Source organism: Lampetra planeri, chromosome 19 (assembly GCF_965212315.1).
Source record: "Lampetra planeri chromosome 19, kcLamPlan1.2.h2, whole genome shotgun sequence".
Lineage (NCBI taxonomy): Eukaryota > Metazoa > Chordata > Hyperoartia > Petromyzontiformes > Petromyzontidae > Lampetra > Lampetra planeri.
In genome coordinates this window covers 6995857-7017315 of record NC_136125.1, presented here as the reverse complement: position 1 = coordinate 7017315, position 21459 = coordinate 6995857, and the positions used below count along the sequence as shown (strand labels likewise).

At 46.4% G+C, this 21459-nt stretch overlaps 3 protein-coding genes across 5 annotated transcripts in view; 2 read left to right on the top strand and 1 right to left on the bottom strand.

The window, feature by feature from the left end:
- Positions 1 to 2356: 2356 nt before the first annotated feature.
- On the top strand, positions 2357 to 10021 carry LOC144724011 (bis(monoacylglycero)phosphate synthase CLN5-like). 3 transcript variants are annotated; one of them, XM_078602834.1, is made up of 5 exons: positions 2357 to 2432; positions 4509 to 4693; positions 5375 to 5549; positions 7894 to 8119; positions 8803 to 10021. In XM_078602834.1, exons 2-5 carry the CDS (start codon positions 4512 to 4514, stop codon positions 9294 to 9296), a joined length of 1077 nt encoding a protein of 358 aa, XP_078458960.1. In that variant the 5' UTR covers positions 2357 to 2432; positions 4509 to 4511; the 3' UTR covers positions 9297 to 10021. The 3 variants fall into 3 exon arrangements, with proteins under 3 accessions (XP_078458960.1, XP_078458961.1, XP_078458962.1); XM_078602835.1 differs by having other exon boundaries at positions 2385 to 2451; XM_078602836.1 differs by lacking the exon at positions 2357 to 2432 and adding an exon at positions 2479 to 2707.
- On the bottom strand, positions 9979 to 15145 carry LOC144724012 (uncharacterized). The gene is made up of 5 exons (XM_078602837.1): positions 14926 to 15145; positions 12762 to 12920; positions 11634 to 11762; positions 11129 to 11266; positions 9979 to 10399 (listed from the first exon to the last, which is right to left on the bottom strand). Exons 1-5 carry the CDS (start codon positions 14926 to 14928, stop codon positions 10310 to 10312), a joined length of 519 nt encoding a protein of 172 aa, XP_078458963.1. The 5' UTR covers positions 14929 to 15145; the 3' UTR covers positions 9979 to 10309.
- Positions 15146 to 20567: 5422 nt separating this feature from the next.
- CD99 (CD99 molecule (Xg blood group)) overlaps positions 20568 to 21459 on the top strand; it is a 32022-nt gene continuing 31130 nt past the window's right edge. The window contains exon 1 of the mRNA XM_078602831.1: positions 20568 to 20834. Coding sequence (XP_078458957.1) covers positions 20774 to 20834 — 61 coding nt within the window. The 5' untranslated portion in view covers positions 20568 to 20773. The remainder of the gene's footprint in view (positions 20835 to 21459) is intronic.

Here is a 21459-nt window from a genome sequence, read left to right as displayed (position 1 = left end):
TCCACTCGTATCGTTTCATCTCGCCAAACATATTGTACCATAGTTGACTGTACAGCGCCTGTGTTAAGGCGCTTTATAAATGTATGAAAAGATAAGGCGAGACGTGAACGAAGTGCCTCACTGATTTCCTCACTCGTCCCATGAATAAACACAGACAATGAAGTAGCAGGCAACGTTAACTTGTATTGCCGTGAACGTATTAAAAGTAATTCTAGATTTGAAGCTTTCGTGACTGCAAGGATTCATATTCTTAGGTTTTTTCGGTAAAGTCACGTAGGTAAAAATATGAAATTTATAAAAGTAAAATAAAAATCACGACGTTTCGGAGGCAACACAGCTATCGTGCTGTGACGGTTCCACCTGAAGACGGAAACTTGTGTTGCCTCCGAAACGTCGTGATTTTTATTTCATTTTTATTTTACTTTTATTACATTTTTTTTACCTACTTGACTTTACCGAAACAAACCTAAGTATAGTATTAAAAGTACATGTCATAAATATCGTTAATGTCATTGTCTTTTGCTGTTGTGGGATCTCCGTACGTTCTTCCTCTGTGTTCTTCCTCTGCACCCTCTGCTCGCGATAGAGACGACGTTTTCCGTTTCTTCCCAGGTCCTCCAAGGGCCGGCGATGCCGCCTTTGAAAAATAAGAAGTAAAATTGTGTTAAGAGCTAAAACTATCAACGAATGTATTTTTTTAATTTTACCAGGTAAGGCCCACTGAGCTCTATAGCTCTTTTTCAGAAGCGACCTGGCTACCACAAATGATAGCTCACCGAAGTGGCTTATCGGGTGGAAATTTATAGCAGCCAAATACTCCAAACGCATGTTTCTAAATGTGTACTGTGTATGCGCTGTACCATAAACTCAATACCGTACACGTGTACATGTAATGCTTTCATTTGGTGATACTTTTATCAATGTTCCTCATGTTGCGTGTGACCAGGAGATCTGTAGAGTCTATTAAGTGGTAACAGCACTTGCTCCTACAGTCTGTTCATGGCTATTCAGGGGGTTCTTTGTACATACACGTGGAATATAGTGTACAGCAGAGTATTGCCCTTCGGTCCCCCCCGCCCCCCGAAAAGTCTGAGCGTTCGCCACTTTGGAGGAAGAATCCTCCTTTGAAAGAGTGAAGGCCAAGACCGAGACAGCCAACAACGGTCGCTGGCACAGCGCTGCCAAGTGGCACGGACCAGGCGCAAAGAGAGAGTGCCGAGACGACCGAGAGTGAGTGATGAGGTCGATTTGTCCAGATACCGAAGCCTCAGCCAGCCTCAATGTTGAGTTTCCCTTCGCGTTGCTGTGGAGGCAAACTCCTTGCGTGCTGAGACCCCCCTCCCCTCCACAGGACCGATGGACATCGGAGAAAGACACTTGCGGAATGTGATGGATGACCCGTATGCCCTTCCTACATCCATAGGAAGAGATTCCTCATTCGCCACCAAGCGTAGTGAGACTGGAAGATCACCTCCATCGGGGAGAAGGGCTTTCTCCTTGTCCGACTTCCAGAGGCGAGAAGAATTGCAGTGGAAGGTCGGCGGTGCCAGAGGCCGACTGCTTGCGCGCCTTCCTCGACCAGCAATTTGGCTCGTGGTTTTTTGTTTTGTTTGTGGAGATCTTTCGAGGTTGTGTCGGCGGGGTCGTCGAATGGAGTAGTTTGATCCGAGTAAGTTCAGCTGAGTTGATGGCTGGTGAGGACCCGGTGGGTTGGTGACTGTTGAGGGCGATGTGAGTTGGTGAGAGTTGAGTGGTGAGGGTCAGGTGAGTTGATGATTGGTGAGTGGTCAGGGTCAGGTGAGTTGATCGGTGAAATGGTGAGGGCCAGATGAATCGCTGAGAGAAAGGCGAGCTGGCGTTTGAGTGGTTCAGGGTCAGGTGAATTGAGTGGTGAGCGTCAAGTAAGTGGGCGATTGGTTAGCTTCAGGTGAATTGATGACTGCTGAGGGTGAGGTGGGTTGGTGAGGGTAAGGTGAGTCGGGCATACCTGTCAACCCATTATCAGTGCCCTACCTTATTGCAAACCAATTCAGACCGTATTGGTCACTCCGTGCCCTTATACATCTCAACGTTCATCCGACAAAGTCCCATCACAAGGGAGAAACACAAAGAAATAGACAAAACATTTTTGTTGCCCTGAAAACTAAATGTCCTTGTACAAGAATACGGGTAGACCGTATGGGTTGACACGGTATTAGTTGGTGACAGTGAATTGTAAGGGTCAGATGAGTTGATATTGCTCGTGGTAGAGGTCAGGTGAGTTGGTGACTGGTCAGCCTTGTCAGGTAATGTGATGAGTGGTGAGATTCCAAAGAAGAGTCAGCGATTGAGGAGGCTTCCGTGAGTTTGGGGAGTCGTGATGTTGAAATTCTCCACTCTGCCACGTGGTGCCACTCACACCCCGCGCCATTCGCCAGAGCTTCTCTCTCACGGTAAAGTCACAGCGCTCTGGTGATGTTCCTTATTTACATATAGCCATACATATTGACGTGTACAGTATCAGCATCGGGTTATTAACGTTGCTGTTGTCATTGGTATCGTTTTTGCTGTAGAATAAATGGCTTCGTTATGTTAATGCGGCTATGTAAATGTATCGGTCGGTGTCCCGGACAGACACCTCTCTGGCGTAGATCCGCGGCCGGCATTGGCGCTCCTGTTCCGGTTCGGGGCAGTAGGCCTCAGGGGGGTGGCCCGTTCGGTCTTTATGGTAAAACATTTTTGACGGTTTTGATGATCAGATTTAACCATGTGGTGTTTGTCACATCAAGGTGAACTTATCGTGTAACTCTTTTGTGTTGTCGCATTAATTCTGTATGTGGCGATGCGTCATGGTTTATGTTTACGTCTGTGAGCGTGCATACAGTACCGCACTTACATGTTTTGTAAGTTATTTGAACTTGATTATAACAAACTTGATTGTAACACATAAACATCAAGGACACATATATATTGCCTAAAAGTATGGCATCAAATGCCGCACCTTCACGGTGATCTTGTTGTATTGCATTGGTGGGTTTGTGTATTGTACGTTCTGTGTTGTGTGTTATTGGCACTGCTGCTTGCGTTTCGTGTTCAGCAGTTTTCCTATCTATACTGTAGCACTGTAGTGCAAATGGTATTTTATTTCTCTAATCTCAGTATTGCTTAATTCTTTAGTGGGTCGTGTGCAACCGAAAATGCGGGCCGATTCAGAGGTGGGGTGCCCCGGTAGGGCCGTTCCATGAACAAAACTCCACTGGTTCCATGAAGACCACATCCAGTGTCAAACGTGTCAACCCATACGGTGTCACCCGTATTCTTGTACAGGGAAATTGCGTTTTCAGATCCATACGGCGTACAGCCGTTTCAATACGGGCACAACAAAATGTCTTTCTGTTTCTCCCTTGTAATGGGAATTTGTAGGATGAACGTTGACATTTATAAGGGCACGGGGTGACCAAAAAGGTCTCTGAATTGGTCTGATAAGGAGTTGACAGGTATGCAGTGTATTTAAAGATTGTAATTACATTTGTTGTGCTTTAAATGTAATTAGAAAAACATACACATCGTATATAATGCTAAACTGTAAATAATTTTATTTAAGCTTCAATTTAAGATTGAACTTGGGACTTTACTTCCCTGTTCAATCGTTACTGTGCTGCTTCCTATACAGCCACCTGGAAATCATCAGTGAGAAATTAAGCCCTGATCATAGAAGTTGTTGGCTGGAGGATGGATTCTGCGACGTGCTGAGTATGCCCCCACGCTTGGCTGACATGAGTTTAATGCTGTTTCTACTGCGGTACAAACGAATAGATTACTTTTCAGACGTGTTTATTGCGTGTGTAATGAGCGACTTCCGCGACACGTCGTGTACAGGGTACTTCTTTTATTTCTCACACTGGGCACAGCACAGGCCAACACTTAGATATTAACGTCTCTATTGGCTACACACAGCCAATCACTCGGTGTGGTCTCACCGCCCTCACTCGGCTATGTCGCTGGCTGGCGGCATGCCGAGGATGGCGATGGAACCCCCGCAGGAGATCTTTCACGTGGCCGGACGACGGAGAGAGATGACGGCGAGCAGCGACGCAGCCAGGACCCAAGAATCCACACTCAAACCCTGAGCCCGCTCCCCCTTATATCCCTCCAGGTGTGACTAGGCCCCGCCTCCGGCCACGCCCTCTCGTGGAACCTTCGAGCAGGTTCCCGGAATATCTCGGCTAACCCCACCTGTTACCTCAGCCCCAGACACCTCTCCTTCCCTGATTGGTTGTTACTTTAACCGTGCCCGTACCCATGCTTCCCTTTCCCGTCCAACAGATGTCACCATGTCATTACGCATGTACCAATCTGCTGTGAATGTGACATTGGAAAGAAATATCAAGACACAAACAGCAGGAGGCAAAACTCCCATCATGCCTTGTGTACATGTCCTGTGACCACCACATTGCTTGTACATTGTCCTCAGCCTTGTCTAGACCACCAACTCAACAGAGAGCTGATAATGTGTCCGTATTGTTTAGGACATGGATGTGACCGTGGGGGTTGTGCCCTGGCGTGGTCAAGTCCTGGGAGGTTGCTGGCTCCAGTCTGCTCTGCTCTTTGCTCTGCTCATGGTCAAAGGTCATGCTGGAGCCAGGGCTACCTGGGCTGACTCTGCTGACCCTGACGACTTGGTGAACAAACCACACTGGCCTGTGCCCTACAGGTCAGGAGGAAGCCAGTGTCACAGGACACATGGTGGCTTTATTCATTTTACATATTTATTTTTTACTTATTAAAATATATCACCTGTAAAATCACTTGAGATGGAACGTCACGTTTGCAAGGGTGTCCAGAGTGTAGATTGATGCATCGATAGCAAACACATAATTACTCATATACAACATTTCTAAATATATAATGTATACGGTATACATTTACACAAGTAAATCAGTGTTGTGTTTAAATTTCAGTTGCCTATGATTATGAATGAGTGTGGCACTGTGCTATGAACCTGGAAACTTGAGTTTTATTTATGACCATGGTTGACATCAATGGGGAGTGATATCTGAACTAATCCTGGACCCCTACCCCCCACTTCACCATCCTACATTGACCAGCTTGGTGAAGTATGATCAAACAAACCCCCATGATCAAAACAGCATGGGAAGGCCTTCTTCCAGCAGTTGATTGACATTATGATTATTATTTCTATATTGTGATATTTCCACTGCTGCCAGTATTGTCAGAAATTCCATATAATCGACGTAGAGTGAGTTCTAATAATTTCTTGAAGACGCTCTCAGCACGTGGAGCGAATAGTCGAACATCATGCCTAACAACACAAGGTACAACCCAAAAATACGACAGACAGCTGAGCGAGAGTGCGTTGGCTGTGCGTACACAGACGGGTGAACTTCCGACCGACCCCGGACCCCTTCTGCCAAGCGCGCTACACGTTTTGCCCCGACGGAGACCCGGGGGGTTCCATCCCCGCCATGGCCCCCGAGGATGTGCTGGAAGTGTTCCTGCTCAAGGCGCCCGTCTGGGAGTTCAAGTTTGGCGACCTCCTGGGAAAATTTGTGAGCAGTCATGCTTTTGTTGTTGTGGTACTCGGCACTCGGATCACGGCCTAGTAATTATAACCTACGACCAAATGGCCCTCAATGTGCCCCATTTTGTCAGGTCTCAGAAGCCATGCAGCCTGGCTTATACTTGCATGGGAGACTGCCTATGAATAGCAGGTATTGTAAGGGTTAGGATACGAGGTGGCCAGGAGATATCGGTGGATTCTTGAATCTGTCACGAATTCGTCACTTTACCAATTTGTTCACTCCTTTCGCCGAAACAATGTCGGTAGTCAAGGTGATTTATTGCTCAAATGAGCACTGTTTACAGCCCTGGGCCAGGAATGGAAGTACCACAACTGTATGGCGGGAGCGGGTTTCTCCACAGGACAACCTCAGTTGACATATCCATGAAGTGATACTTATTTTATGTACCCCGTAGAGATGAAGGACTGAATCAACCCCCAACCAGGATTTGAACTCCTCTACCTTTCAATTGCGAGCTGCTCGCGCTACCGCTTAGCCACCTAAGCTGAACTGCAGAACGCAAAACGCCTTGTGTTGCGGGGTCACCATCTTGCGAATGACTGAGGCTAGGGGCTGTGTGTGCGCTGGGAGAGGCATCTAGCGGTAATCATTTGAAACTCTATGCGCCGCCCTCTCTATCTCCCGCCCTCTCTATGTCCCGCCCTTTCAAGTGGTAATAGTTTCATTCATGGGCGGTCGTGGTTGCAGAGATATAGCGATTTCAAAGTGGGTCCATCTTTTTTAAACACTCTGTATAATTGGCACATTTTTGTTGTAGATTTAAAAGAATAAATTATTGCAAGCACAATTAGATGCATGTATTTAAAGCTTAAATTTATTTTAATCTACGCATAACTACGCGCTTACATTTTATAAACGGTCCCTGATGGGAAATAGCTTTACATTTTGGAATATTTAGATCTTTCACGACTAACAGTAAAATAATGTGTTGGTATTATCATCTAATGTATTATATGAGTTCTGTAGGTCTGTACAATACCTGTCAAGCGCATACACTTATACTGTTCATACTCTTTGGTTCTTTCGGTAAAGTCACGTAGATATAAAATAAAATAAATTAAATCATGACGTCCGTCATCAAGTGAGCAACCACAGCAAGAAACAATTGCTGAAGTGGGCAAAAGGGCTGCTGTAACAAGAGGCTATATAGGTAAGAGAGGGGGGGAGGAGCTAGGGAGGAGAGATAGAGAGGGGGGGGTTGGGGTAGGAGGACTGTAGTGCTGCTCACTAGAGGGAATGAGGAGCGAGGGAGCAAGAACAAAATGCCGGGGGGGGGGGTGGCGGGGGGTGAGAGGAGAAAGTGAGCAGTGCTGGGAGTGGGACCGGTTTCGTGGAAGACAATTTTTTCACGGACCGGGGCAGGGGGGTTTCATCATTGGGTCTTTCTCCCTTTTCAAAGAAGCTCTCCAATCGACGTTTGCTTTTTCTCATGTTTGCTCAGGTTAGCTTGTGGGCTTACCAAAACTGTAACTGAGACAAGTGCGCAGTACGGGAAAGAGGCGCGGACGGACGTGGTAAATAAAACAATGGGGACGGGCCACGCGCGGACTCACCGCTCTCACCTCGTGCTGCTGTGCGGCCCGGTTCCTAACAGGCCACGGACCAGTACCGGTCCGCGGCCCGGGGGTTGGGGACCCCTGCTCTAGATGACAATCTGTAAAAAATAATTATCTTGTTAAAGCTTCACTATTGTTGTATGTATGGTCTCGATGACATGGATCAGATCCATGGACATTAACAAACAAATTGTAACAAAGCACGCAAAGAAGCATGGGAAATTGCATGCTCCTAATTGAGCAGGGAGACAGAGGAACATGTGGATTGGGGAACGAACACAAACCAGTCACATACTGGCTGTAAACAATAGTAAATGAGATGACGTCCAGTGCTTAAAACTAATGACGGAGTGGCAGCCAAAGTCGGGAGCGTGCCCGAGTTTTTGACGATCTTGGAGATGGGGCAGTGAAATCAGCAGGAGTTGGATAGATTGTTGCACCATGAGACTGAGAGATGGCGACTGCACGAGGCGCCCTCATTTCCTGAGTTTATAATCATGGCTGATGATAGGAAGTGACCCTTGTATGTATTGGGTTCAAGTAACCCCTGCTGTGACTATAGAGGTTGCTTCGTTCACCACAATAGAAGAAAGAATAATCAATTGTCGAATCAAATGATGGCCGTGAATCGTGACAGTTTGTAGAATCTCTACTGTCGTAATGTGTTACAGGCAAACGACAGTGACGAAAGCGCCGCTTCTCTTCGTATTCACGTCGTACTTATCGCCTCTCGCCAATCTGTACGCCCTCCACAGAACATCATGCATGATGCCATCGGGTTCCGGAGCGCGCTCACGGGACACGCCTTCACGCTCGAGTGGTACGAGCTCTTCCAGCTGGGGAACTGCACCTTCCCGCACCTGCGCGCCGGTCTCTCCGCGCCATTCTGGTGCAACCAGGGCGCCGCCTGCTTCTACGCCGGCCTGGATGAGCGCCACTGGCAAGAGAACGGCACCATGCTGAAGGTTGCCGAGGCCACAGGTGCGACTCGTTCAATGCCTTGCATTGAAACACCAAGGATAGTGAAATTAATACATAGGTTTTCTCAGCCAATATTGTGATTTACATTTCATATTTGGGTTAGGCCATGCGATGATCTGGCCACCTTTGTGTCATTCAGACCCTCCTTCAACCGACATAGCCAAAAAATATTTAATGCACCAATTATTGTATAGTTTGAACTCACTGGGTAAGATGAACAATTTTCACGAACGAAATTAGCAAATTGATACGTTTCGCAAGTGTTGTAAGTTGGCAGTCTCAGCCCAGTCATCAATGACTGCAGCAGAAAAAAACCCTAACATTACGTTCGCATCTGCACTTAATTTGGATAAATCCAAGGGGTTTCAGAGGTCGCTCTGTGATATCTGCTTCTGCAAACCATTCCCTAACACCAAATGTTGCACTGCGCATTGAAAGATGCGAATTGATTCTTCGTCATCTTGAAGCTCTTATGGGCAAAGACCATTACAATTATGACATTGAGTGGCGGCAGAGTGGGAATGTCTTATTGCGTAAAACACCAATGTATGTGAGGATTTGCCAGTCAAGAGAGACGATAACCGTAGTTTGGTCAAGAAGCAGGGAGCATGCCCGTAGCACGTTTGACAAATTACCTTAATATTCAGAGCGAAATTAAGCCCCGGCCTCCCATCCCTTCACAGGCGAGACGTTTAACAACTTGGCCAAGTGGGTACGGCACGACAACGACACGGGCGTCTACTACGAGACGTGGACGGTGCGGAGCGGTGAGGAGCTCAACGCCACCTCGTGGTTCGAATCGTACGACTGCTCGCGCTTCGTACAGCGCACCTTCAAGAGGCTCGCCGAGTTGGGGGCGATGTTCAAGCCAGGCCTGCGCACACACTACACGCGCCTCAACCTCTACTGCGGGGAGCCCCATCTCCTGGGCAATGCCAGCACCATCTTCGGGACGGCGTCGAAGGAGGCCATTAAGTTGGCAAAGGAAATCCGCAGCTTCTACACCAATTTCCAGCCGAACCAGTCGCTGCTGGGGCTGCTATTGAGCGTGTTAAATATTTACGGGGAGCTGGTCTTGCAGCACCGCTTCTTTCTTTACTATAACTCCGAGTACTGGTTGCTGCCCATGAAGCCGCCGTTTGTGAGCATAACATACGAAGAGGCACCGCTGCCTTAGCTAAAAACCCCGCCGCCATGGCTCTTGTGGCGATGGGCGAGTGTGGTTGTGGCGAGGACGAAGTCACTTGGGATGCACAATTTTATAATTGATCCGGCTATGCCTGTAGACCGTCTGACCAAATCACGCAGAATGTGCCCAATTTTCATAACTTCTTGGAAGCTAAGATGAGTTGAGCCTGGATAGTGCCTGGATGGGCAACCACGGTGCATGACATGTTACAGGCTACGGGGCTGCATGGTGGGCAGTGCAGCAAAATCCATTGTACTATACTTCGATGCTTGCATTCACTAACCCATGACCCTACACGGTGGGGGGAGGCCCTCATCCAGCAGTGGATTAATAAGAGCTTCATATGTACACATGTTGAATGTTTTGACATGGTCGCACTGTGGGTGTGATGCACCATTGGGATTTGTGCTTTACACAATTTGCAGCAAGTGATTTGTGGCCTCTTGAGTGAACGTTTTGATTGCCCTGAATGATAGAAAATGCACTAACTGTACTTGTCAAAATGAAATTGCAATAATAGATTAATGAAGATTTTTGTGAAGAGCACTGTCGTTAACTTAAACCTTCATGCTATACACAAATGCATTAGTTTTGTAAATTTTGTATATGGTTGGAATAACCCTTTTAGGGCCACACCACTTTACATATTGTAAATTATAACCACAATTGCTTCAATCAAGTAACTTTTATTAAACTCTTTTGACATTTTAAAACGTTTCACATCTGTTTATAAAACTAATACAATTACACTTTAAGATGTATACTGTCATCAATACAAGCACAGCCACAAGATGTACAAAAACTGCAGATATTTTTTTAGATTTGACACAGCACATGCAAAAACAAAAAAAAGTCAGTTTTAAAAAATGATAGAAACAGGAATACTCTATAAATACAGCCAGTGTCCGAACTGCATTGCCTGCCGCGGCACCCCTAATACAGGTGTAGGTGTGTACAAATGTGTGCCGGTGGGCAGGTAAGGCCGGGAGTTGAGGCAAGGGTCAGTAAAGACTTGTTTTCTTCATGACACGCAGGAACTCCTCCTCGTTTATCTCCCCATCACCGTCACGATCAGCCTCATCGATCATTTCCTGCAACCAAGATTTGGGGGGTTGGGGAAGAGAGACCAGAAGAGGCAACCAATTGCGGCGAATGTAATCGGGGGTGGGGGGGGGGGCGGTCGCAAGAACGACAGATGGCGACGGCTTGGGGAGGCATTCATCCAACAGTGGAATGTTCATGGTTGATGTAATTGAGGCACTTAAGTAGAATATCTGTCTTTCCGACAGCCCTGTTCTTCACCTGAGGACGGCTAATTGCGTTGTGGCCAAAACGTCGTGAGAATTGTATTTTATTATGTTTTATTTTTATTATTTTATTATTTCCCTTCTACGTGACTTTACCAAAAGAACCAAGAAGATGAATCCCTGCAGTCACGAAAGCTTTAAATCGAAATTTAGAATATCTGCATAAACATGTAACCATTCATCGATGATTGTCATTTCGTACGCATTTTTATCCTGACTGCAATCGGTGTCGTGACATTTGAAGAATGTATTCGGATCACTTAGCAGTGCAGAGAATGGTTCTCAGAAGCGGAAATCGTAGAGCTACCACGGAGATACATTCAAGTGATCTCTGGTCGATGCAGCAGGGAAATCGGCATTAAGATTGAACTGAATCTTGTCCAACGCAGCACATTGAGGTGTTGAAGCAGTACGTCTGCCTGAAATTTCTGTGCCTTCCATCAGACTCATACCGGCAAAGATCCAGCCTCTCTATCCACTAGGTGTGTGTGTGTAAGATGTGCAGCCACTCACCTGCAGTTCCTCGTCCGTCAGGGTCTCCCCCAGTTCTTTGGCCACTCTCTTGAGGTTCTTAAAGGAGATCTTGCCCGTTTCATCGTCGTCAAATAGGCGGAAAGCCTTCAGGATCTCCTCCCTTGAGTCCTTCTCACTCTGACAACACAAAGACCGATAGAACGTTGTTAATTACGTGATATTGGAGAAGATGCGCCAGTGTATTGCTTCAAAGTAATTTTTTTTGAATAATTATGTATGCATATATAACTTCTTTCGCACCATATATAGCCAACCATGCTAATTGGAGGTGTGGGGAAGACATGCAAAAGCCAAATTAAAGACAGTAAATGGTACGATAGGATCGGTTCCAACATGCCTTGCATGTCACGTGATATGGCTGCATTTACCACTTGTCAATAGCTCCTTCGTGCCCGAGTTCTCTTTGAGCGAGTGAATACTGTGCGTGTTAAAAGTTGATATGAATAATGTTTGTTTTATACATAAGATCAAAGGGCAGACTTACCATCTTCTGAGTCATCATGGCCAGGAAGTCGTTGAAGTTGATTTTTCCCGAACCATCCTTGTCAAAATCCGCAATCATTTTCTTGATCTCTTCCTTTTTGGGCTCAAATCCGAGTGCACGCATTGCCACCTGCAGGCAAAATTACAACATTATAATGTGCAATGCATTGTGTGACTGCTGAATGTACATTCCTCACATATATAATATCTATGCATGTGTATCATCATCGGTCCAGAGGAATCCATTGCTAGATGAAAGGCTACCCAAGCCATCTCCATCTCTGAAGGACTTGCATTGCAACAATCCAATTCACACCTGTAGGTAAGCTGATTTCATTGTTTCATATCCGCAGTGGACATCCTCTCGAGCGTATACCCTGCTTTGGATGCCAATCCATCTTTGTCTGACCAGCATCATCCCTTCAAACGAAGCATCCTGCCTAAGCCCACTTAACTATTTGAAATTTGACGTTTTTACTTACATGCTCTGAAATCCATGTGCTTTTTTGTCTGTATTTCAGTGTACATGGAGTAAACATTTTTCATTTAAAATTTCAGCATCTGTAATTTTAGGTGCAAAAACATGCCAGGCAGTAGAAAATACTGCAGGCAGGCAGGCAGACAATTATAAGCAGGCAATGACAGAACATCCCTAGCAGGCAGGCAAACATTCTCACAAGCAAGCAATGGTAGGTAGGCATCCTAACAAACAGGCATTGATAAGTAGACAGTGGCAGACAGGCACTCCAAAAGTAAAATAGGCAGTAAAAGACTGATCTGGTTGGTGACAGGCAAGACAACAGTATAGTTGTCAATGAAAGTTATAAACCGTATCTGCACAAACCATGGCAGATGTGGATACCTGATGCACAAACGGAAACTTTCCAATGTGCGACTGGTCATCCAGAACAGACCGTACAACAACATATGACGCAATGCCCGTTCCACAAATACGAAGGAGACATCACAGCGATACACTACTCCACTGCTTCTGACGCGGTTATCTGGCTTGACCACCTGAATGTGAAATTGTAGTTGCTGCTCTGCATCTACATCAGCCGTACGAAAGAAGAAGAATGCCATCCAGATATTGACTGGCAGGCAGTGACGGACAGGCAGCCACCCAAACCTTGAGCTCCTTGACGTCAATGGTGCCCGAGCCATCTGCGTCGAAGAGGTCGAAGGCCTCCTTGATCTCCTGCTTCTGCTCCTCGCTCAGCTCGGGCTTGGGTCCGCTCTTCTTACGCTGAGCGCCACCCGCACCCCCCAGTTTCCTGAACCCAGTCGCCTGGGAGGACAGCAGATGGGGAACAGGATCAGACATCTACTCCCAGAGTCTCATGAATTGAGAGGTAGCCGGGTGGCTCACCGTCAGAGCGTTTGAGCTGGCGCCGCTGAGAACCTGGGTCCAAATTCAAGCCGAGCCGCCCATCATTAAACTGGGTTCTAAAGTGTTGAGTTGATGGCCTCAGCCCGAATATCAATGAATACACACAAAAAAACATCGCATGACTGACATTGATTAAATTCCCGCTGAGAATTAAATTAGTTTGATTGTCATACAACTCTACTCCGTGGGCCAGAGGTCACCTGAAGGGATTTCAGAGGTAGTTCTGTGGTGTCCGCTTCCGCGGGCCGTTTTCTAACACTAAGAGTTGCACTGCTCTGCGAGAGAAATTATATACTTCGTCTCGTTACGTGACACCAATAGCGCAATAACGATAAAATTGGGCAGAAAGATTGAAAAATCTACCTTTGTTCAGGTCGTATGCCTTTTGAATGTCGACTCCACCTTGGTTTAGCAGCCGTCATTGTTTCTTCATCCCTTTGATTCAAGTCGACCCATTAAGGTTGGATTCTCTCTTGAATCGAGTCTCCCCATTTAGAGTCGACCACCTTGGTTTAACTGGCGGCCCGAGCGATCATTAACGCCATCTAACGACTGCCTTTCTTCCCAATCCGAGTCCGGTGTTCCAGCTTTCGGTGCTCGCGAATGATTTGGATTGATGAAAAGCAAACCGGTGTGCTGAACAGGTAACTAATTGATCATTGGTTTTTTACCCTTTTATCTGGCAACAAAACTGACACCTTTTTTGCAGAGTCATGTTTGCATTGACCACAATACCTGCGGTCGGAATGCAAACAAAAAACAACTCTGATAATGTGTGCACTGTCCTTGAAATTCATTGGTCCACACCCGAGACAGCTTTTCTTAAGAGCTTAGTCTCACATGGTGTTGGACCAGATGACGCCAAAAGGCGCACAACTCAAGGACAATTAACCATCAGAGTATGAGAGCTCGGGGTAAGCATTTACACACCATTGGAACCTCATTTGCTAGTAACAAAATATGATAATTGGTTTTATCTGCCAAAATATGATAGTTGGGTTTTTACCCTTTTATCTGCCAAATAAAAGGGTAAAAAACCCAATTATCATATTGTTACTGGCAAATGAGGTTCCGATGAGGTAACTAACTGGCATGTTTTGTTTACGTTACAACCCTCACTAATTTGGCTGTGTCGGGTGGTGGTGGGTTTAACGACACAATTATATTTACCCGATATAACCTCAAGAAAAACTCGATTAGGAACAATGTCGTCTTGAAACGATTCGCGTGCCCCGCTTAACCAACCTGTGTGGCTAAACCACATTATGGATCAATCCCCATGCCCGCCCGATACGGCGCTGCGAGGCGGTTCATCGAGCAGTGGATTGACAACGGGCTGCGATTATAATCAATTGCAACCAAGACTGAACAATTGGTAGAGGCGAGGGAGGCCAGACCTGGCTCGGGTTGAGACGATTTCATCGCTCCATCTCCACGGGCTATCGAGCCGCGCCGTACACGTCCCAGACACATTGTGCGCTACCGCCCCATTCCTAAACTCTTAAACTCATCGGACATCGTCCCAAGCCCGCTATACACTCGTCGCTTAACAGTGTCCACCCCCCGTCAATAGCTTAATTGTAACGATATCGTGGCAATGCCGCGATGGACGACCGGGGCGGAGGAGCGAGGCCCAGGCGAGGTGGGAGCAGCAGGATGAAGGAGGCCCAAGTCGGGCCCAAGTCGGGACATTTGATCGGAGGGTGACGGACACCATTGGCCTAAACGACAACGCAGACTCCCCAACCTCTCTTCACCGAGCGAGACTCCTTGGCCTGCGTGTTGGTGGTGGGTTGATGGTGGTGGGTTGTTGATGATGGTGGTGGTGGGGAGTGACCCCCCTTCCTGAACCCCACGCCGAGGATAAACAGTGTGGCTCTCTCCCTCGCCTTTCGCCGCTCACCATTGCGTGCACCCCCGGGTTCTGTCGATGGAGCGCGGGGAGGGCCGTGGAGTCTTCCGTGCTCGACTGTCGCTGTCGTCTCTCGCCACCACCACCACCGTCGCCGCCGATTCTGTTCGCTGCTCCCGCCTTTGGCCGCCGCTGTTTGCCGCCGCCGCTGCCGCCACTGCTTGGGGTGGTTGCCCCGGAAACGGACCGGGGGGTGGGTGGGGGCGAGTGGGCGGGGTGGGGGGGAGTGGGTGGGGTGGGTGGAGGGGAGGTGGGGTGGGGTGGGTGGAGGGGAGGTGGGTGGGGGTGGGGAGTGGGTGGAGGAGGTGGGGAGTGGGTGGAGTGGGTGGGGGTGGGGGTAAGTCGCGCGTGCTGAACCCGGGCCCCATCTTGTTTAGGGCGGTGAGAGTCATCATCATAATTCAACTCAACCCAAGGATTTACAACTTTCAGAATCAATATTTTCTTCGTTCGCACGGCTGCAATTTTTTTGTTTGTTTTCACACTCGCGGTGGTCAGGCGACAGGGTGACCGCGTCCGGTTGCAGTGGAAGGCTGTCGCTTGCAGTGTCCTAATTTCGTAAAAAAATTTAATTTGGATCGGGACATTGCGTCCGTGATGCGATGTACGGTCTGGATTGACCACAGTCGCACACTGAAGTTCTTTTTTTTTTAAAAATTCCCATAAAAAAATGCATTTTTCAGAATTTTTAGACTGGACGAATCCGATGAGCTATCAAGCTCTTTTTCACACACGTCCCAGTCAGTCGAGGCGGGCCAGCAAGTTACACCAACAAACAAGACAACATTCACAATCAAGGTTTTTGGGTTATAGCGCGTAAATATAAACGTGTCGTTAATCCCGCCACCACCCGACACAGCCAATAAGGTTTGTCACGTAAACAGAACGTGCCAATTCGTTACTTAGTACAGCACACCGGTGTGCTGGAGAGTAAATCCACATTTACAATTTGAGTACGACGTTTCGCCAGTAATTACAACCAGCCTCGTCAATTTGGCACGTTCTGTTTACATGACCAACCTTACTAATTATTGGCTGTGGCGGGTTTTAACGACACGTTTATATTTACGCGATCTAACCCACCCCTCTATCATGGATAATATTGGTCGCGAAAGCCACCATCGTGTTAAAACAGATTTACAATTGGTGACGTTTCGGGCATTGGGCCTTCGTTTTCGACGAGTGTTCAACAGCAAAGTATATATTTACGCTGACTTTCCGACAGACCTGTTCTTCACCGGATGACGGCTGCTTGCGTTGTGGCCGAAACGTCGTGAGAATTGTATTTTATTGTTTTATTTTTATTATTTCCCTTCTACGTGACTTTACCGAAAGAACCAAGAAGATGAATCCCTGCAATCACGAAAGCTTTAAATCGAAATTTATATATTTATATATATTTGCACGGGCTTTAATGATGGCACGCACACACGGGGGAGCCTTCCCTGCGTAAGATGGCAGAGCCGTGGATTCAGTTGTGGCAGTCGAGACGCTGTCGCATGGTTAACGTTGCAGAGGTACAAGGGGGGGGAGGTCCAGATGTCTTGTGACCCCCCCCCCCCCCAATGAATTGACTCCTAAAATCCCACCCCCTTGCATATTCATTTATGTTTGAAATAAAGCCTACTTTCAAAAAATACTTTTAGATAATTCAATGGGAGGGGGGTCACAATTCATCTGGACCACCCTACATAGTAGCTGTTTTAAATTAATGAATCACTCGGTATTTGTGCGTTGTGGAAAAAAAGCCATTGGCATTCTTTTCTTGAAGAAGTGCATTTTGGTCCTCTTTACCATAAATATACATTCTTCCACCGCGAACTGTCATCCTGCAGTAGGATGACAGGTCATGGCCCCACTTCATATATATATTTTTTAATGTAATAGCGCATATTGTGTTTATTTAAACTGAATTGTCAGTCACAAAACTCAACTCAATATAGCTCGAGTCGCATTTTATCTTCACATTTTTATAAAAATGTGCATCCAATCCTGTGTATTAATATATATCAACGTCAACTTATGTAATTTTTCATAATTGATACCTTTTTTCATCCAGGAAAGCCTGACCGAGTCTCAAGACTTTTTTTAGGAGGGTCCTGCCAAGCACATATTTTGCATTAGGCGGGGGCGATGCTACTGATTACTATCCCAATTGAGTAACTTGTCGAGTAATGCTTCAGCATTGGGCTGTTTGACTAATACCACTCACATTGGGGTTATTTTTTTAAATCTATGGAAGGTAACCGGAGAACCCGGTGGGAGAGCATAATAATTGAACACAATAAATGCACCCAAGTACACAATAACACCCAGGCGATTCTTGCTGTGAGACACGATTGTGAGCACAGCGTCACCCTTGGAGCCCAATTGAACCCATTCACAATTTAAACTATGAAACTATATTTAATGTAACTAGCCCCGATGCCTCACTACCACCACCAACTCTGTCTTGGGAAATCTGAAGACCCCATTGTCCAGCCTCGAAGAGTGTCAACAGCTGTATAGCTTGTTCCACAGTCCTTGCCAGCAGAGCTCATCTATATGAATGATAACCACTGTTAATGCTGTCACCAACTAAATTGTTTTTGCCAATGTACAGCCCAATTTTTCAATCCACTGCTGGCGCATAGCTCTCCATGTAATGTGAACTGTAGGGGTGATTTGACCATACTTCACCACACAGGGCATTGGGGGTTGGGGAAGGAAGGGAGCATAGATGAGGCAGCGTAGTACAGTACCTCAATGGCTGTTTAATCCACAAGGGCAGCGAAAACCAGACACCAGACAAATGTGGTCATGGCTATGGCTATCAGGCATGCATAAGTCCAGCTGCATAAAACCCTAGAGTCTCTTTGTTTAACCATAAAACACGCATAATTTAAAGGACAAACTAAGTGGAAAATTCCACTCGGGGTGTTTAATTCAACGCATGACCATGAATGTAACTCTGATCCAGCCAAACACACGTCTCAACGGGATATGGTTTTAGAGTATCATGACTGTTTTTTAAACACTGAAAAGTAGGATTGCCACCTTTTCCAAAGCTAAACCCCCAAAATGTTTCAGTCAACCTAAATCTATAAAACGGTGTAGTATACTGTAACTATTGTACGTTCCACACAATACCATCACATATTTTATTCAAATAGATTCCTGCCACCCAAACACAGATGGCAAATCCCGGATTGTCATGACCAACCTCGGACAAATGGCAACACTACTGAACATCCCATTTACGTTACAGTATAAGCAATGCCTAAGACTACATAGTTGTTTGGGAACCCAAAAATCCTCATAACATACAAGCGAGCGCCTATATCACGATTGCCTAAATCTGGTCATCATGGAAATAACGTGGGATATTCTTCAGAAAACAGTCATACGGGGGAACCCTGTAGCGTGCTCAGTGACGACGACCTGTTTGGCAGTGGAGAGAACCCAAGCCACAAACCAGATAATGTTTCCTAAAGCCATGAATTGGTGACATATTCATCATCGTATCGTTTGCTGTCCTATTGTTTGCCATCCTATTGTTCAACGTCATATTCGTCATCCTGTTCGTAATCTTTTTGTTAGTTGTCCTCTTGTTCCGCATCCTATAGTTTTTTTTTCTAAACTGAAAACGATTTTTTTTAATGCTCTGTGCTTAGTTTGTTATCTTTCACCTGCATCTCCGACTATCACGGTTGGCTACGTACGGTGCGAAATAATTTCAAGATACAACCCATCTACTGCATTAGCCCGGTATTTCGATTAAAGTGTACGAACTTCAGATCTCTCTGTTTTAAATATGTTCAGTGCGTCAGTTTAGCCAGCATGGGGCGTTAGATTGCCGAGTGATTATTTTTAGCCTGGACATGTGAATGGAGAATGAGTGGTTGGGCCTGGTCTAAAACCGTTGACTCCTAAAAACGTTTAATTTGGGTTAAGATCGTGTAGGTATAATACCAATTTGTAAGTATAATACTCCACCAAAAAGCTTCCTTCACCAAAACCCAATCATGACAATTTCATCCAAAATGTGACTCAAATGCAACGCCTTCTGTAAGTGATGAGAAAGCCCATCGTTGTTGCAAGGGCAGAATGGATGCAGACTGGAAACAAATACGATTGAATCTTGATTTGAAGCTTTCGTGACTGCAGTAATCCATACTCTTTGGTTCTTTCGGTAAAGTCACGTAGGTATAAAATAAAATAAAGAACCAAATACGATTAAGCTTTTTCACACAGATGGGTGCGGTTCACAAACAGCAGGAAGGCATGACTTCCATCCGAATGTATTTTGCATGCATCTCATGGGATTACCACATTGCACGCCGACTGTACAATGCTTTGTTTTGTCAAGGCCACCAAATACTGTGAACAGTGACTGTGCAGGCAGAGCGAGCCAGGGGGGGAGATAAAGAGGGATTGTGTCCTCATTCACTGTGGATGTGTCTCTTGTAATGGGGCCTCCCTGAGCTACCAAAACTCTTAACACAAATCAAAAACCCCATTGCCTAACTCTAATCATAACTCTATCCCGAACAGAACCATGACTCTTAGCTCCAACCTTGACTATAAATCTTACTCAAACTTTTAACCTAACTCTAATTTTACTCTAATTTTACTCTAATCCTAATATACACTAAATTCCCTTTACCAAAACAGACGACCCCCTCCACCTTGTAAACATTTTATAGGTACTGTAGTAATATATGGTAGTAGTTAGGAGACCAGCGGGCTACCATTGTGGATATTGCACACTGCAGTATACATGAAAATACAGAATTAAGCGAAACGCCGCTGAAATGTTGACGCGAATTAAAATCAGGAAGTGAGTTTTATATTTGATCAGCAAAAACAAAATGAGAAGGGATAAAAGAGAGTGGAAGAGCTGAAAGGGGTGATGGAGAAGGCGAGGTCGGTTGTCAGAGAGAGAAGAGGCATCTTCTTGTTTCCTGATAGTAAAAAAGGAGAGCACACAGAGAGAGAGTGAAGGGGAGAGGTAAAGAGGAGAGCACAGAGAGAGAGAGTAGGGAGAGAGGGGGTAGAGAGAAGGAATGTAGAGAAAAAAAAGAGGGAAAGGGTAAGGAGGAGAGCAGAGCGTGAAATATTTCTTTTTTTCAGTTTCATTAATTTGGCATGGCCCTGTGAGCCATTCGGCTCTTGAATCGGGTGCAACCGCAACAAACAAAAACATGAACAAGAAAACATCTTAAAGTGACTATGCGCAAACAGAAAAATCCAGGGAAAAACTGCAAAGTCTTCCAGAAAAAAAGGGGGGGGGGGGAGGAGCACATAAAGCAAAGCATTGAAAAAAACACAAAACAACTAAATGATGAACGAAGCAAAGTGCCGACTACACCGAGCATCTTCTTGTTTCCTCTGATCGTTTAAAAAAATTCAAGGATAACGCGGGGGAGAGGTGGATAGAGAGAATGGAAGAAAAAAAATTACGAAATGATGAACGAAGCAAAGTGCCGACTACACCGAGCATCTTCTTGTTTCCACTGATCGTAAAAAAAAGAGAGACCTGTGGAAAGGGGTCTGAGAGAGAGAAGGGGTGAAGGAGGAGAGGGCCCTGAGTTGTGTGGCAGGGCAAGGACAAATCGGAGTGGGAGGAGAGAGGAGAGGGAGGAGAGAGAGAGGGAGGAGAGGGACTCAGGGAGTGGCCTCTGGGAGTGGCTACTCCGCGTGGCTGAGATCCGTTCCAAAAGCCACGCTCCGAACTTTCTCCCCCCCCCCAGCTTCTCCCCACGCCGCACACTTCATCACCGCGCTCCGGACTCTCATTGCCGTCTCGATCGTGGTTCCACAGAGGAATAAAGTCGTAAGCAAGCCAACGCTGTTCGCGATGGCTGCGTCCGCATTGCGTTCTGCCATTGTCTTCTTGCTGCTCTCGCTCGCCCTGTCGGGTAAGCGCATCATCTCCATTGTGCCGTCTTGCGGCCACCCCTCCATTGTGTACGGTGGGTGGGTGGCAGCTGCTGTGTTGTTAATGTCCTTTCTCTTTAATTAATACCACGATAGGTTCGTGTTGTTGTTTTTTACGCGAGCGAATAAAACGCGTCCCGTGCCATTACGCGAAGGCGTCGTTCCAGGTTGCAGTGATCGTTTTTTGCGTGTTTTGTGTTCACATTTCAACAAAGGAATTGAATCTCGTGGCACGAGATCGGAGTCGTAATGATGTCGGCATTGTCCCTCGCGTGGCGGGGAGAAAACCCGAGAGATGTGTTTGGTAGAACCGAGATCATTTTGTTACTTTGTCTGATCAAGGGCCACCACAGTTACTTTCGTGCTCGCTCCCTCCCCATGGAAGCAAAATTGCCATGGGTCCGTTCATAATGGCCACCACCAATTCTTGCGGTGTATACTTCACGCTGTTAAGAGGGGGATTTGTCCCTACCACGCTGCTTGTGTTGTACATGGGGTATTGTGTCTGGTGAAGTGTTAAGAACACGGGCATCAGTGGAGTGAGTGATACAAAGGTGGCCGGGCGTGGTGATATCGCCCGGCCACACCCTGTGGTCTGGCCAAAAC

Excerpts from the sequence above, each read along its gene's own strand:
- LOC144724012 (XM_078602837.1), bottom strand. Across the intron at positions 11,763-12,761 it reads TTGACGTCAAGGAGCTCAAG|GTGGCAATGCGTGCACTCGG; the intron begins GTTTGGGTGGCT and ends TTTTGCCTGCAG. Across the intron at positions 11,267-11,633 it reads CCATGATGACTCAGAAGATG|AGTGAGAAGGACTCAAGGGA; the intron begins GTAAGTCTGCCC and ends TTGTGTTGTCAG.
- LOC144724011 (XM_078602836.1), top strand. Across the intron at positions 4,694-5,374 it reads CACTGGCCTGTGCCCTACAG|ACGGGTGAACTTCCGACCGA; the intron begins GTCAGGAGGAAG and ends GTGCGTACACAG. Across the intron at positions 8,120-8,802 it reads GAAGGTTGCCGAGGCCACAG|GCGAGACGTTTAACAACTTG; the intron begins GTGCGACTCGTT and ends ATCCCTTCACAG.